The sequence below is a fragment of the Anopheles aquasalis genome, chromosome 2, assembly GCF_943734665.1.
Source record: "Anopheles aquasalis chromosome 2, idAnoAquaMG_Q_19, whole genome shotgun sequence".
NCBI classification, from domain to species: Eukaryota; Metazoa; Arthropoda; class Insecta; order Diptera; family Culicidae; genus Anopheles; species Anopheles aquasalis.
Window position 1 is genome coordinate 22,988,439 of NC_064877.1, and position 16,562 is coordinate 23,005,000.

Here is a 16,562-nt window from a genome sequence, read left to right on the forward strand (position 1 = left end):
ACAATCGTCCACCGACGCGAGCATCAATCGCGGAAGGCATGGCTCGGAATGGCGGAGGAATGGAAATCCAAAGAAACGCCCGCAAGCTCTTACGCAACGCAAGCGAGCGGGTGTCGAAAGGCATAATTTATTGACGCACGCCACAACACTCGCCAGGGGACGACGAAATCGAACGAACGATCGAGCGAAGGAACGAAGGAACGAGAAGATTTGCCTGGGAATGGATGATGACCGGCGACCGCTTCGACGGTACTTCGATGAAGTTGCCGCTCATGGAGTCAATTTACTGTCCAAACATGAGCTGCCAGTTCTGCTAGGGAGGAAAAGGGGAGGAAAAGGGGGGGGGTAGGTAGGGAGAGGTAGATATTGGTTGGTGCGTGTCTGCCTGTCTGGGCAGGCAGCATGCCCTGCGCGCCAAAGTCAAAGGAACGGAGAATCGCAGCAGCAGAAGAAGCAAAAGAAGAAGCCCTGGAGCCCCGCTGGATTCTGGGTGGTAAAAGGTCGATTCCGAGCAGCGGAGAAAGGTGGGGGACCTGCGAAAGTTATGAGTAACGGCCGACGTCTCATAAATAATCGAACTTCGGCCCCAACATTCGGCAACAAGACACGCGCTCAGCGCGTATTGGCGCGTATCGCGTCCGTTACAGCTACACTCGACGTCGTTCCTCCCAGTGAGGGCGAGAGGAGAGGAGACTCAACAATATGCCCAACCTCCTGGATGTCCTCTTCGGTAGCGCGCCGGCGTCATCGATCGGCGGATAGCGCGTTCCCCGAATGTCGGAGCGCCGGGTGGTCGGGGACGACTTCGACTTCCACTCCGACTCCAACTGTTTCAATTGTCTTGTCAGGGAGCAGAAGGTAGCGAAAGGCATGAGAAGAGGGGGATAAATTATGATTTACCTCGTGACCGAGAATCGAGAGCACTACACGAGAGCCCCATTACTCTCTGTCCCATTAGCGTGCGACGCTCCGGAGCGCATTGTCTCAACCTCTCTCTCTCTCTCTCTCTGCTGACCATTTGATTGGAGGCTTTTTCTCCATTCTATTGAGCGTGGAAAAGCGGAAAAACAGCGTGCAGGAACATGCTGTAGCTGTTGTTGCTGCTACAATGCAATGCAAACCATTCAGACGGTCAATCGTTTGCTTTTGAATTCACCAGATTGTGAGGTGTCTCTGTGAGTCGTGACTTGCAGTTGCACGGGGAGATTGGTGTTATAGTCGAGCTTCGATCGATGACCTCCATTGGTACCAACAGCTTGGCATCGACTAGACTTTATTCCCTTCTCCCTTTTTGTTTTACGGCGACCTCGACAACGTTCAGTTGGAACAGGGTGATCAGTAAGTAAAGTATCATCCAGCAAAGATGTATAAATGACGATTAAGGAAGAGTTTCGTAACTACAAAAGAGAACTAGGCAGTGGATTGACTTCGAAATAATTTCTGCTCAATACTCAGTTCTCAGACCAACGTGTACTTTTGTTTGTTTTATGCCTGGTCTTGCTAGCAAGACTGTTAAAAGGAGAAATAAGCAACCTTCAAATGGTGTGTCACCAAAGAAGCAGGCTGTGTCAAGCTGTACGCCTCCCTCCCCCTCTCGCGCAACTCAGTTTGTTAAAGTCAAGTAGGCTTGTTGAAAGATCCCTGCTCCGTTGATTGTTGCGACAGCCCATGCCAGGACAGGGAACGTCAGACAGGGACCGTGGAAAATCTTCCACGCCCTCCTCTCGGTAGGAACGTTCCTATTATGCTTCCGGTTCCGGTAGCTTTACGAACACACGAGAGCACACTCGCATGCACATAAACACACAGCGTAAGATTTTTCGGTTCTCCCACCACGCCACGTTCATCGTTCAAGCGTCGTCACTCCGCTGTTTTCCCCAATTTGGTACCGCGTCAGGGGTGGCATGCTAGCTGCCAGCGGTGTTGGTGTAGGATTAGATGAAGAGACCCACAACCGACCAATGAGCCTTTTGCATAAAACATCAGCTCGCATAATCTTTCCCCGGGAACGGGCCTTCCAGTCCAGCGAAGCGCACTGACAGCGGAAAACTCTCACCCATCCCCCCGGAACACCTACGTCGTGGATGGTGTGTTGCTGCCTCCTTCAAGCGAAGGCGTCCGTCGCTGGCCATGACTGGGCTGGGAAACACGTCCATGTGTGAGGAACACAGGAGCTTGGTGCTTGGTGCAAGGAGACAGTGAGTCTCGTGCCATCCGTGGTGCTTAGACCCTGGCACACTGGTGGAGCGGAAAGTTTAAAATCTTTATGACCACGGGCAGGTCGACCATTCGGCCAGCAACGGAATGAAGCCAATGGTAAGGTGTGCCAGCGGCAGTGAGATGCGAGGCCTACTGTGAGTTTTGCTCGCATCAAATGAAAGCCCCGAAACGATGGTGGGCCCGAAACCATCATCGACCTGCCACCGGCAGCAAGACCGCTAAACCCTGAGAGTTGATGGAGCCTCGAGGGACCCTGGAAGCTGAGCATAGCCGGCTGACTGGCTGACTGGCTGACTGGCTGGTAAACTTGGCCTAATCGGTGCCAGCACACACTAATTGGTGGATACCACTCTCGGAGGTATCCACATACCAAAATCCCACTGTATGCTCCGAATGTCCTTCCTGCTGGCTGTTGAAGATTGCTTGTTAGACAGCCACTAACCAATACACTGGCGTGACCGATGCGTGGGCTGGCTGGACTCTGTGGTTGATTAACTCTGGCCCGAATGCAGACCAGAACGCCGCCCAGGATCAAAGTGGCCATAGAGAGTGGAAACAGTGGAGCGATACAAATGGTGGCCAGGCCTTTTTCTCTTCTTTTTCTTTTTCTTTGGTCCAATTGGCTCGGGTGGTTTGCCCGGGCAAAGGCCAGATTTGAAGCCAAATCAGGAAAATGGAGAATCGGATTCTCCAGCAACATCTGGGTCTGGGTTTTTCCCCCGTATGCTCGTCATCGGTGGTTTTCCAGCAAATGTTTGCTACTCTGCTTCTTTACCGCCCATCCCCCAACCGACCAATGCTTCGGTTGAAATACATCATTCTTTATGCCGTGACTGGAATCTTAATCACCACATAAGACCACCGGAGCGCCGGAAAAGTGAGAAGATTTACGTGCCACCGTACTCAACACACATTTGACACCACCACTTCCTTCACTGCCCGCACTGCCTAATTTATGCCCACCAATAAACGTGTACACATTTTCACTCAATGCTCGACCTGCAATCCCGACCGTAAAGCGGCTTCATGAGTGTGCCAGCGACGACGACGCACCTGGCGGTCTGGCGCAATCGCAAAACCATTAAATCCGCGGGCGCCATAATTTCCGTTCGCAAATCGTCACCAGTGGCACACGCGGCCAAAACAGCCCAGGCCAATGGGTGCGTGTCGAGCGGCCATTTTTTATCTGCTTATCAACGTACAGTACGGTCAGAAGGGAGCCGTGTGAGAGAGAGGAAGCTCCAGAGGCTTGGTCCCGAGCACGCGAAATTATCGTTCACACTCGTACGCGTCTCGCGCGGATTGAATCGAAAGCCAGCGACCGAAAATGAGCGACTGAGGAGTGCAAACGTGAAAGTGAAATCGGAATATGGTCCGGTCGCGCTCGGTCGCGCCCAGTCTTGCCCGGGTGTACGCAAACATCAAACTCCTTCGACGATTTCTATGGAGGTGATTTCTATTCTCTACCGTCCACACTGTGATTTTTAGGTCATGCAATTGAAGAAACCTGAGAGAACTGACAGTTCTTCTGTTTAGAAAATTGAGTGTTTATTCATTCAGAAACTATGGCATCTTTAAAGATCTTTCATAATGGGCAATTAATAAATAAATGGATTGGATAATTCCACCGCTTCCGGGCCAGGTTGACAGTCACAAAGGGGTATCAAATCACACATTTCGTGGTCGTCAAGCATTGGACCCCAAAGGGACCTCACACCGCGAGATCTTTTTCGTCAACATTTGGACTGATTCGTGCCACTGATTTGACACGTTCCGTCCACTCGACCGTGGCCACATTCAAACACCACCAGCCTCAAAGTTGCTTACAGTAATGAAGTTTCAATTTCAGTTGCTTCAGCTCGGTCCTGGCACTGGTACAGGCCATCCAGCCAGACCAGCCTTGCGAGCGTTTTTCACGAATCAACCGAAAGGTCAGGGACCACGACACCGAGCTCTAATTGCTTCGGTGGTACCCATTGTGAAGCAGGTAGGTGGCTTGGGGTGGGAGGAAGGTGGTCAGCTTAATTAAAAGCATCGCGCAAATCGACGTACCGGCCAGGTAGGTCGAGTTCAGCCATGGGAACCGGTCCGAGTACCTCGATGGCAATTGCATTACAGAGCAGCAGCAGCAGCAGCAGGAGTCCACCGTCCACGAAGCCCACATCATGGCTCATGGACGTTTGTATGAGTGTGAGTAGGGCCTGCTTTGATCTGCGACGCCCCAAGGACACTCCACTGCCATTCGCCATCATGATGGTCGGGGCCAGTTCCGTTGAAAGCATTATTGAATTGCTGTTCGGTCGATGGAAAGCTTCAGCTCGCCAAAAGGTTAATGTTCCTCCGGTGGCCGCTGGTCCGTCCCCGTTTTTTTTTGTGGATTTTATGTTATTAACCAAACATCCGAACAACAACAACAACAACAGCAACAGGAACAACAGCAAAAAAGAAAGTGTAATTGAAGCTCGGTTGTGACTCATTGCGTTCCAACACTGGAGCACTGCGGCTCAGCACACTTGGAACGAGTTAATTATGTAAAACAGTGCCCGAGGGCTGATGGTGCCGAGACCCCGAGACCTGTGAGATTGAGGGTGGCCACGCCACGTTCCACGTTCGCCAACGCCCTCCGAGCGAGGTTCAATCGAGCGGCAATCGAACAAGTGGATCGCGGCCGCGACCGTGGCATAACGAGATTTTAATGCAAATTTCGTTGCGATTCCCCACCGGCGGTGCGGGCGCTCGATCCCGATTACCGCTGGCCACGGTTTTGACCGCTCTCGCTCACTCCTTCCCTCCGGGATTCGCTGATAACCATTTCACGGTTCAGCGACGGATCGAGCGAGCGAACGAGCGAATCCTTCACAACGAATTCGATCGAACGGAAACGGGATATTTGGGTTCGTAAAGTGCCTTCCAAGTACTTGAGTGTTCCGAACTTCTACTCTTCCTTCGCCCGCCTTCGCGGATTGCATAAGAAATGGTTGCAATCCGGAGTATTCTCTCGAGGTTTTTAGTTGTGGTGATGTCATTTTCAGTCAGATCTCTAGATGGACGAAGTATGGTGATGACTTTACTTCGCTCTTCTTCAACCCCCTCCCCCCACCTTATGTTTAATGTTGTAGAAGAAGTGAAGTGTAGAAAAAGACCCAACCAAACAGAAGAATCCCCCTCGCATTCTGCTGGCAGGAGGCACGAGATGAAGAGCCCCAAACGAAGAACAAAACAGAAAGAACCGAACGAGCACGAAGAGGGTAAAGAGGTATCGGGGCTGTCGGTGCTACCCCCATTTTTAAATCGATGTCCCGTTGGTCGTTGGCAGGGCTGTGACTGCTCACTTACCTGGTGGGCACGTTCTGCTTCCGCTCGCCGAGCTTCGGCATCCCGAAGTTGCATACTGAGTGAGTCCAACATGGCGTCAGACACCCACAGTGCGTCGTTGGACATCGTCTGGAAGGTGGAAGAGAGAGAGAGAGAGAAAGAGTGATGAAGGACATTAGATACGCCAGCCAACATTAGACACCCCGGTTGCACCACCCACCCCTCCACGGAATGCTGAGCATGATGTGGCGTGTAACGAGCGGAAAGATATGTAAATGAATTTGAAAGAACTTAAAATGATGTCTCGTTCACCGCACGACAAGAACCTCATTATAGTTTTCCTCGGACACCTCCCCCTTTTCCCCTTTTGATTTGAATAACTTCGACTGTCCGGAGCGATGGAGACGCCTAGTGCCCGGTACTTTGCAAACGGATTTTCACGCAAACGGAGCACTACTAACTGCTTTCACTGATGAATTGTGGGACCATTGGCATGGGAATGGAAAATCTCGAAAATTTAAAGCCACTTGGCGACACTCGTTGGCCAGACTGGACGCCCTTCCACTGTTCGACGCTAGAAAGATCTTCTGAATGTTCCGCTGGTCCGCTGGTGAGAATGTTCCGCGATTCGAGACAGAACTGTTGGTGGAAAAAGTCCCTCACTCCTTTCTACGTGACATAAATTTGGCAGCCTCCTCCCGTTGTAGCTTCCGAATTACCAGAAAGTGTGGCGTTGCCCTACTTTTACCAAAAACCAGTTGGAGACATGACGCCACGGCCGCGGCTTGGTAAATGTTAATTAGACACGCTCGGTTAGCATCTAAACAGACGTGCTTACTACTCCTCTGGTGTGGTGGAGCGTTTTGTGGCACTTTTTGTACCAAGCAGATAACAACGTTGCCATCTCGAGCAACCAACCAACTGCGCGAGCTGCTCGGTACCGCGTGTTCACTAATATCGAGGGTTGTTTTCGGTCTGGCACTCCCACTAGGGCGAAAACTGCTGTTCCCTTTGGAGTGAAAATGAAAACACTAGCAGACCTCTTCATCATCTGCATTTACGCTCTCTCTCTCTCTCTATTTATCTCTCCTTCCCTTAATTTCGCTTGCTCTTTGCGTCTTTCCCTTCTTGATCCATGTTTTATCATTGTCGTTCGCGCCTCCATTAACGTTTGAGGTGTGCTCGATCGATAATCACTCCCAGAGAGGGAAAGAGAGAGAAAGAGGTAGAGATAAAGGGAGGGAACACAAGGCGCCACCCGAGGGTGACAATGTGTTGTCCGGTCCGGTCTACGGAAGTCCACCCGTTATCTAATGCCGGGGCGGGTGTAATCAAACATCGCACATTGCCCTACGTTGGGGAGGTTTTCATTTTGTTGATGATGGTCGATGTTCCTGCGGCTGTCTGGGCCCGGTGCGGTGAAGCTGATTGGTGCCAGCGATTGCGCCGGGCTCAAATTAACCTTATGTTTTATTCACATTCTCGGTGCCCCTTATGGCGTCCGTCGACGACGGCGATTGAAGTTTCGAGTGCCGCAGTGCAATCATCGTCGGAATAACGGACACAAATGGATGTCCCTGCTCCGTGTGTCCCGGGTTCTCTAATTGTTGTTCAATGTAAAAATGTCATTCTACAATGTGGCGTGTCCCTGGGACCTGCTGTAATATGCATAGGATCGTGCACCACCCATGTTCACTCCTTGTCCACCGGACCACCGGATCTTTAATGCATGCAAAGCTACGGCGCAGTAATTGTGGTTGGATTGAGTGGAAAAAAGGAAGGCCAGTATAACGTATGCTCGCAGCTCACGGCAGCACGGTTGCTACAAGTAATTAACAGAAGATTTCAACGTTTTCCGATATCGGTCAATTGCTCACAATAACAGAAACGCCCAGTAACCAAACAAGTAGGCTACGAAATGTTTAAAAAATGACCCAAACCTCAAGCCCCGGACCAGTTTAACCTTGAAATCCGGACCAGCACAGAATAGTAAGAGCTGCGTTGGACCAATCCTGACCTTTTCCAACTACCGCACTACCAACAACGACATGCCAACGACAAGGAGCAACCTCCACTAGTCACTCTATTAATTGCTTCCTTCCTTCTCAGCCGGCTCGGTGTCCAGTCCAGGCACAACACAGCGGTGTCGGCAATCGCAGCACGCCACTTCCGAGCTCGCTCGCTCGCTTGCTCGCTGTGGAAATTAAGGGCTAATAATTGCATTCAATCACTGGCCAGTGGTCTCGATCTCTTACACACGCGGCATGAGAAAAGGGGAATGAAGAAAGAATGGCAAAGGCTGGAAGGAAGGAAGGAAGGAAGCATCCGACAACATCCGACAACATCCGGTGCTCCGGACTCCGGAGTGGTATCGGAGATCGGGGATCCAAAATTGAATTAGGTTATAAATTATTACTCATTAACCTAGAAAACTAAAAGCATGTCCCAGTGGCCATCATGCCATCCCGGGAGTGCTCACGCGCGCGGAGCCGGAACCAATCGCATCAGGTCTGGCTGCCTGACCATTGCGACGAAGCCGCCGTCCAGTCGTCGGTGGTGAAGCAACGAATGCTGCAAAGAATGCTGCCGCTTCCAGTCCGTAAAACCCTTTTCCGGGTGTCCGGTCGTTCGACCGTCCGGTCGTCCGAGTACGGCTTACGGTTTGATGGAATGATAAATGAGATGTTCCCCCGGTCTGACCGGGTAGAAGATTGATTAGGGAATTATCACCGCATCACCCGGCATGTTGTTCCCGGTAGGTAGGATGAGCCCCGCGGGCGGAGTGGTCATTCGCCAGAGTTACTTTGCGGCCGGTGCCGAGTAGCGTGAGTGGACAACCGCTTTTCAATTTTTCTTTGCGATTGCCTTCCATGGTCGGGAAATTTCCATTTTTAGTACAAACCACGAGTGGCACTGCTTGAGCTGGAACAGAGGCTATGAAGTGGGACAGTAAGGGGGAAGGGAATGTTAATTTTAACTTCCACTAGTTGGCGCTCCAGCGTGCGGAAAGTAATATGATTAAATGTTGGTCTCCCACGCACACCAGCATAACACCTAACAAGCAACAGCAACAAACATGGCCAGCAGGACAGGCCAACAGGAGAAGGTGCGCCAGGTAGGTTGCTGGCGTATGGAACGGTTGCAAACAATGTTATTGGTTGCTACCTAAAATAGCATCGGTAAAATGCAAAATATCTAACCAATTAAGTGACTTTTCCATCCAGATACGGCGTGAGGTAGTGGTGGTGCTGCCTCCACAACGCCACCAACGTCAGTTTGCGTCTCTGCACATTGCAATTTGCTTCACTTTCAAAAGCAAGTGCAGCGCAGGGGACGATAGTGTAAATGTTGAAATAATTGACCCATGTTGGAGGTCCCCTTCGTTCCTCTCGTTGGCATCCAGCAGCGCCATGTTGTTGGTCAATGTTTAAAAGCACCATACCCTGCCCGTAGCGCACCGAGATGGCCAGCTGGTGACCGAATAACGCCACCACCCCCTGCCCTGACAACATCACAAATTTATAGACAATTGAGCAAATGGATTTCCCTTGATATGTTTACGATACGATGCCGAAGTGGAGCGCTTCGGAACGCCCGGGGGTTCCCAACAGTGGACCAGAGTCGATCACATTTTAGTTAAATCCGTCTCTCTCTCTCTCTCTCTCTCTCTCTCTCTCTCTCTCTCTCTCTCTCTGTATCTGGCAGCATCTGGGGGCAAAGGTGGTAGGCAAGCGATACGCACGTGTAGCGCATCTGACCGGGGTGGAAAGGTGTCAATAGTGTTACTGTACTTAAGGGAATGGGACGATAGACGACCAACCAGCCGACCCCCTCGACATGGTTTGACGCACGTAATATGCCAGTGACGGTGTTATTGGGACGCGCCACTGCCTGGAATGGGGGGCCAAAGTAGTGAAAAGGATGAGATTTTAAAACAGGCGCCAATAGAGCGCGACACTGGCGGAGGTTGGGGTGAAAGAAGTGTCTGCATGAAAAGGCTGTTGCTGTGCTGCTTAATATAGTGCTTCATGGAGTCATGTGGTGGTCGTGAGTCATCGGATGGTAACGAGTGATGGCATGGTTGAGCGAAATTAGAAACACTGCAACGCAGTCAATCTAAACCAATCGTGGCCCTCTAACCAGCTTGTATTGATAGTATATTCATATTTGAATTTTAATTGAATATTCATTTTTAGGAACACCTTCTTCAGTTATAATTTATTGTTAACCATGTTGGAGCTTTACGTTCAAGATAAAGCAACTACTTCGCTTAAAACAGGCTGAACCAATCCAAATCAATCCTAGCTGGAAAACGTTATATTGAGGTTTATAAAGAGAAAGAATGCTCATAATGTTTTCTAATCCATCTGAATATCAAGATGGGTATTTTTGGAATGCAAGTTAAAAAAAACTAAAATAAAGCAGATAAAACTTATTAATAAAGTTTCGGTTTTATTTTTAAAAATTTTTGTCCAGCTGCGCTATTCCCAAGGCTGAGGAAAAATGTTGATTGTGGAGGAACAATTTCTTCAGGATTGTTGAGCAACATTACTTCAGAATGCAGCTAGCGAAGTGGTGTCCAATTAATTACGAATTAATGGCTTAATTATCTCCTAAGATAATTATTCAGGCCTCCAATACTGTATTTTATCTGTGATTTTCCGCATACAGGATAGACAATGCATGACACACAATGATAGATAACACAAAGTACTAATCGTTCTGTGTAATACTCATTCAATATTCTTTTCAATTCATCGTAGCGTGTGCAATGTACATCTGAACAATGAATCACGGAAATGAAAACGATGATTCAGTTCCCGAGAATTTTACGGATCGTTCAATCTGAGTCACAATCCACCGTTAAATGAACGATGGCGTGACGAAGGCGAATTCTGTGTAGCGCACCTCATATTGGGGACATTCTGATCCTGCCATTCCCGAAGCTACCTCACAGCACCGCAACAAACAACAGGAAACAAACGGGCAATACTGGTCGAGGAATAAGGTCACATAAATTAATAAACATTATCGACCACTTACGTACTGATCGCTCGCTAGGGCGCTCGCGAGGTCGTACCAGCCCGAGTAACCCGGACAGCACGGTAATTTAGCTGACCGGGCACGTTCCGATTGAGCGGCGGTGGCAGTGTTGGATGAAAATTTTTCAAACATATTTTCCACCACCGGCGCACGCAAAATACCAACGCACCGAGCCGTGGTGTACTGGCGTGAGTATCGACCAGCTACCGGTCCGAACCATCGCAATTCGAAGCCAAAAACACCGTCAGAATAATAATCCGAAGTTTTCGCTCGAAGCAAGTAATGGTCGATCGTTCCTGTGCAGGAAGGACAGAGAACGGAACGGAAGCAGATAGCAAACCAATGCCAGTACCGATTCGAGAGGCAACAGAAAAAGGTAAACCAAAACGGCATTGGAGGTGAGGGGAGACGGCAAGTAATAAAGGCTGTGTTCTAAAGACAGTACGCTCGATGCTTCAAGGAACGACGAGCGTTTCATATTACGTGCGATGAATCACTTGAAAGCACGCAAAGCATTCCCTCGAGAGAGAGAGAGAGAGAGAGAAAGAGAGAGAGAGAGAGAGAGAGAGAGAGAGAGAGAGAGAGAGAGAGACATGCAAACTCGTCTACCACGTTGGTACTCCTGGAATCTGTGAAGCGATCCGCTCTATGCTACACTAAATGTACAATGGAGTTGATCGATTTCGAGTTGAATTCGAAAAAAAACACTCGAAAACAGGAAATCTCTCTTTATGAATTCGTTTCCCAATAAAAAAAACTTGGGCCACGTGGCCACGTATGCGCCAACAACACAAATACCAATTACCTTCATCGGTGTCCACCGAACTGTGGATTCCACATCCACCACTCCCCCCATAAAACTTCTTGGGGTGAGGGAAATTTATGTAATGAAATGACATTTATGAGACATACACACCACGTGCGCTAACCACGGTTAGAAATTTGGTTCGTTTAGCGTGTGCAAAGTGTTTGTGCACCACACCAGAGCCACACGCACATGCTGGCCGTGGGAAGTTTAGTATATTTTGGTTTGATGGATGAGAAACCACCCAGCATTGTACCGTGGTCCATCGTCTGCTGAAAGACCCGACGGAACGGTGGAGGAAAAATTGGGTTTTTCCGTTGAGCATCGACCGCGACCCACCAGATACCGCTGGGTGGCGAGTGACGAAAGATAGCAAATAGTCCCCGAAGACCGTCTGGTACGTTTTGTCTCTTTTGTGGTTCTTCTGCTGCGGAGTTGATAAAACCGGAAGGTCTCCCAATTCTCCGCCGTGGTCGTTGTCCACGGCCAATCGGATGGATCACAAGGCTTTGGTTGGAACTGATTGGGTTCCAGACCCGAAACGGAGCACCGAGATCCGAGGTCGGTCGTCACCATCAGCCAAGGTGTGTGCGGAGAGTGATAAGATTGATTAGATCATCAGTGCCGGGGCTTCTGGATGGATATTTGATGACGTGTGCAGTCCCGCTGAAGCGTGTCCCACGTACTTCGAAGGTCAGCCCGCGAGCGAAGGTGCGACGGTTTATCGGACAACCATCATTTGTGTCTCGCCTTGTTGCTGTCGCCTCATTTGCCACCTTTTTGCTGCCCCACCAGTTCGCAGACCACGCAGTTCGGTTCCGATTCACTTGAACGACCTTTTTTGGGGGAGCTTTTGAGTTTCTCGTTTGTTTTTTTTTTCGCGGAAGCTCACTTCGATTGATTAATTGCTGCAATCTTGTTTTGATTGAAAATGATTACCCAACGGGACACCGTCTCATCCGTTCCAGGTAATGTTGAAACTTTTATTCACTAGGGGAATTTTATTTTGAGGTACATGACCACCTAGCCTTACAGTCGACTTTTGCTTATATTAGATTACTATTTCGCAATATAAGCGCCTTAGAATCGTGTCGAGGATTTTAAAAAGTTCTTTACAACGAATTTCCTACCGAGCTGGCTAAGAGCAATTTCAGTCGTAAAGAAAGTTTCTTTTATCTTAACCTGCCCGGCCACGATAGCAGCTTAATTTCAACTTGTATTTAACAGTTCATAACAAACAGTTCGTGGCTATGGTTTTTGGCTCAAAGTGGCTCCTTTATTGTAGCTACATGATAGGGCCGTAAGGTATCGAATCCAACGGAAGATGCAATCGAAATGGTCCAAAAGACACGCAAGTATCCTCGCTTAAAATGTCTTTTTATGTGTTCTAGTGAGTGTCTTCCGACACTAAAGCTCTAGATTGCAGCCACAAACATGCTAAGTGATCACACTTTGCACAAAAAGGCGCCAATAAGTCACAATATAGACAACGATATACAACAGGAACAAGGCTGGTAATCACTATTTACCGTCGAGTACACAAGAGGTTCATCCTCTTCACACACTCCTCCCCCATTCCGAAACTCCCGCACTGCAATGATAGCACAAATAATAAAACCCCAGCGCTTACCCAGGGCCCCGGTCACCTACCACGGAACGGAACGGAACGGAACAAACGGAAAACTCGTTATTATCGACAGCGATCCAACGCGGCGCTGTAGCTCCAGCCTGGCAGCCTGTACTGTTTGAGTGATGGCGATAAATCGATACCGGACGTTAAGTATGATGCCACTTGTCCAAACATATCGTTCCGCGCGATCCGATCCAACCACCGCTCCCCATCGCTCCCGCTTATCATGCTCGGCATCATGGATTCCTTTACCAACGCCCCCTAAGCCCCCGGGCATGCCGTAGATACGTGAGCTTCACAAGTAGCGCTGCTTCCGCTTTTCGAGCCGATGGCTTAGCTAGGAGCTTAGTAGAAGGGAGCCAAAACCACCCCCCCTTCTGGCGGGCATTGGCAACAAACTTGTATGATTCCTTCTCGACGGGCTGTTTTAACATTATGGGAACAGCATCGAACGACCATTTGTGAGCTTTCGCGCTCCGTTGTTCTCTCTCTCAGCATCGAGAGATCAAAGAAAGAGAGAGAGAGAGAGAGAGCGCTACGGTATCGGTCGATGGTATACTCAATTAGAGTGATGGAGTGGCCTCCGAGACCGTGCCCAGACGGTGATAGTTGGAGCTTAAAATCATTGCATCCACCGTCCCACCGGCAACTTGCATTGCATGCGGCCATTGGACAACGATTACAATGATGTTTTATGGTAGGGTGCCTATAAACGTTGCACACGGTCCGGCTCCGTTTCCTTGTCCTGCGCCAGAGTGTCCCGTTTTTATTTTACTTTCTTTTATTGCCCTGGCATGCCACACTCTACTGGAGGGTAGCCCTGTAGTATCGCTGCGTTTTAGTGTTGTCAGTGTGACATAGTTGCTCGAAGATAATGTTCATCTCGCTGATGGATTACTGTGCTGGCGCTACCAGGCGCCATTTTATGAAGAGAAATGAAAAACAAGGACAAAGCAACGGACATTCATCGGAAAATGATTTATGTTTTTCACTTGATAACAACACAGATCGGTGGCGCCCCTTTGGTCCGGTTTGAGCGTTTGGCCGTCGATGCATTCGCCACTTGAGTGGCTGCCATTTTGAAATGACAGCTATTACGATCACGCTGATGACAGTTGTTGCAAGCGATATGAGCACAAACTGTAGAGGTCTGGTGATTGTTGTCCTTGGCAACCGAGCGGTGACCACGTGTCGCGTATCGTTTGTGTATTTGCTTCCGAGAAGAGGGCATCGGTCATCGTTACAAAACCGTCCATCAATATTGACCAACGCGTTGGTCCGGTTTGTTGAACAGAACCATATCCCCGTACAATATGGTTACTCGTTTCGTTCTGAAAATCGTACAAACAACCCGTACCGAACAGCTTATCCGCTCCGCTTTCGTTTGCAACATATTTTTCGCTTCGTCGCTGCGACCATTCCAGTGGAAGAAGTGCAATGTGCAAGCGTGGGCGCTTCTCACATCGTTCTCGAACACATGTCGCTGTCGATGGAATGATATTAAATTTATCATAATGCTTGTGGCTATCTAATGCAAACGCTCTTGTTTGGTCGCGTAATCACCTTCTTCAACATGCGGCAACCATCGGTGCCAGTGGCTTCCTCCTCGCAATCGATCGATAACGGTCGTCGGGGTGGATGATATGCGTGGGTGTAGGTGCAGCCGGTGGCCAAACAAAGTTGCTCGTTTGCTCGTTGCGACCAAGAGTGGAGCAACAGCGAAGAACAGTTCCCCGACTCGGGTGCGTTCCCGTTGCCTAGCATTTCGTGAACCGCGAGCCGATCGGATTAAGGGATTTGGACGCCTATTTGCTATGTTCGGCCTGGGCATGAATTGTTTTGCCTCTCAGACCATCGATACCCTCGGCTAGCCTGCTTGTGGACAATCTGAAAAAGGGAGGGAGCAACCTTAATTACCTCACATCGCGTGCCGTTCTCGGTATCGCGTTTCTCAAGTGCAGCTCATGCACTGTTGTGTCTGCCTCTCTCGACTCTCCCACTTTTGCGCACGAATCAATGCACTTGTGGTGCGATGTGACACGGTAAACGGCCCGGTCCTCCCGCTTAGAACGATCGATTAGCCGGGAGGCTAATCCATCACAAGCGTGATCCATTTAATGGGAAGCGAATGTTTTACGATTGTGGCAGCGAAGGGATAAACACGACGATTATATCTGGATCCTTTACTATATCGGGGAGGGCGTTTGAATCCGAAACCGATACGAAAACGTGCGGTAAAGCGGAGGACGTAGACTTAGCGTTGGCGAGTATCGACATGTTCTTCATCTTTCATGTTCAAGATTGGAGAAAGTCCTTCATGAATAAGTTTAAGATAACTATTTTTAATGTTTGTAACTGTAACATTCATTGAAATATCTCAAATATTATGTTTATTATGTTATTATGCCATTTTTTTAACATTTTGCAAATGAAAAAAGTATGCCCCATGCCCCATGGCCATCGCAGGAGTGGTTCTGCGGCCACCGGGCACCGGCCAAGAGAGCAACACACGTGTACTGATGCCGGCCGGAGCCGATGGTACATTCGCCTAATGTTCCGACGGTTCTCCTGGGAGTGTTCAGCACTATCGCCTACGACTACGGACACCGTGTCTAGGTGACATGTTTTCCTTTCTCTCTGGCTCTGTCTCTGTTTCAGTGGTTCTCTTATTCGCTCACTAGCTTCATTCCGGGGAATGCCATTTTCTTATGGCGGCGCGACAGTAAACCCAACGCATCTAAAAATCATACTTATAAGGACGGTTTGGGCTGGGACCGGTCGTGGTTTTCGTGAATAATGTACCACTCGATTGTAAAGGTATGGTGAATGGAGGGGATAGGCCTACAGCTAATCCCTTATACCATGTTAAACTTCCAGCTCCTACGTGCAAAGCAGTCCTACATCGAGAGCAAAACGTCCGGAAAGCTAGTTTAGCGCACGTTGGGTAATATATCAGAAATTTATCATTCCCATGAAGAGCGTCCCTTTCCTATCCGGAACGACCGGAAGAAGATACCCATAAGGACCGAGGATTCGAAAGGATTTTGACCATTTCAACGTCATCTCGTTTGCTTTTACCTGATCTTCCTGGCTGTAGGTTTTTCCTACTACGCCAAATATTGCTTCGTATTCGATTCTCTTCGCAGACCATTCCTTTACTTTCTCCTTCATCCCTTTCTCTCTCTCTCTCTGTCTGCCACTACTAACCGACTCCCGGTGCGGGTCGAACCGCTCAGCACGATTTTCTCCGTTTTTTGATTCATGTTTTACAGCTTTCGGTCGATCGCGCCGTCCTGCCGAAGTTGGAGCCTTACCCTTACCACACCATCGGCCAATCGATAGAGAGACTGTGGATGGGTGTGTGACAGAGAGGGAGGATGCTCGGTGGCAGCAGCATTTGAATCGACTAAATATAGAACCAAATCATCACTAAACCGTACCTCCGCTACCCAGGACTCCGCTACAGACCTCGCCGAGCAATTGGGCGAGCAGGGATTGTGTGGAAAATCGATGAACCGGTCGGTTGGTCGGTCGCTCGGTTGGTCTATT

General features: G+C 49.3%; 1 protein-coding gene across 13 annotated transcripts in view; it reads right to left on the reverse strand.

Moving 5' to 3' along the window:
* Nucleotides 1–16,562, reverse strand: part of LOC126573072 (RIMS-binding protein 2) — a 92,426-nt gene that overhangs the window by 62,863 nt on the left and 13,001 nt on the right. For all 13 annotated transcript variants that reach the window (XM_050232888.1, XM_050232899.1, XM_050232900.1 and 10 more), the window contains one exon: nt 5,557–5,664. In XM_050232888.1, the coding sequence (XP_050088845.1) occupies nt 5,557–5,661 (105 nt within the window). In that variant the 5' untranslated portion in view covers nt 5,662–5,664. The remainder of the gene's footprint in view (nt 1–5,556; nt 5,665–16,562) is intronic.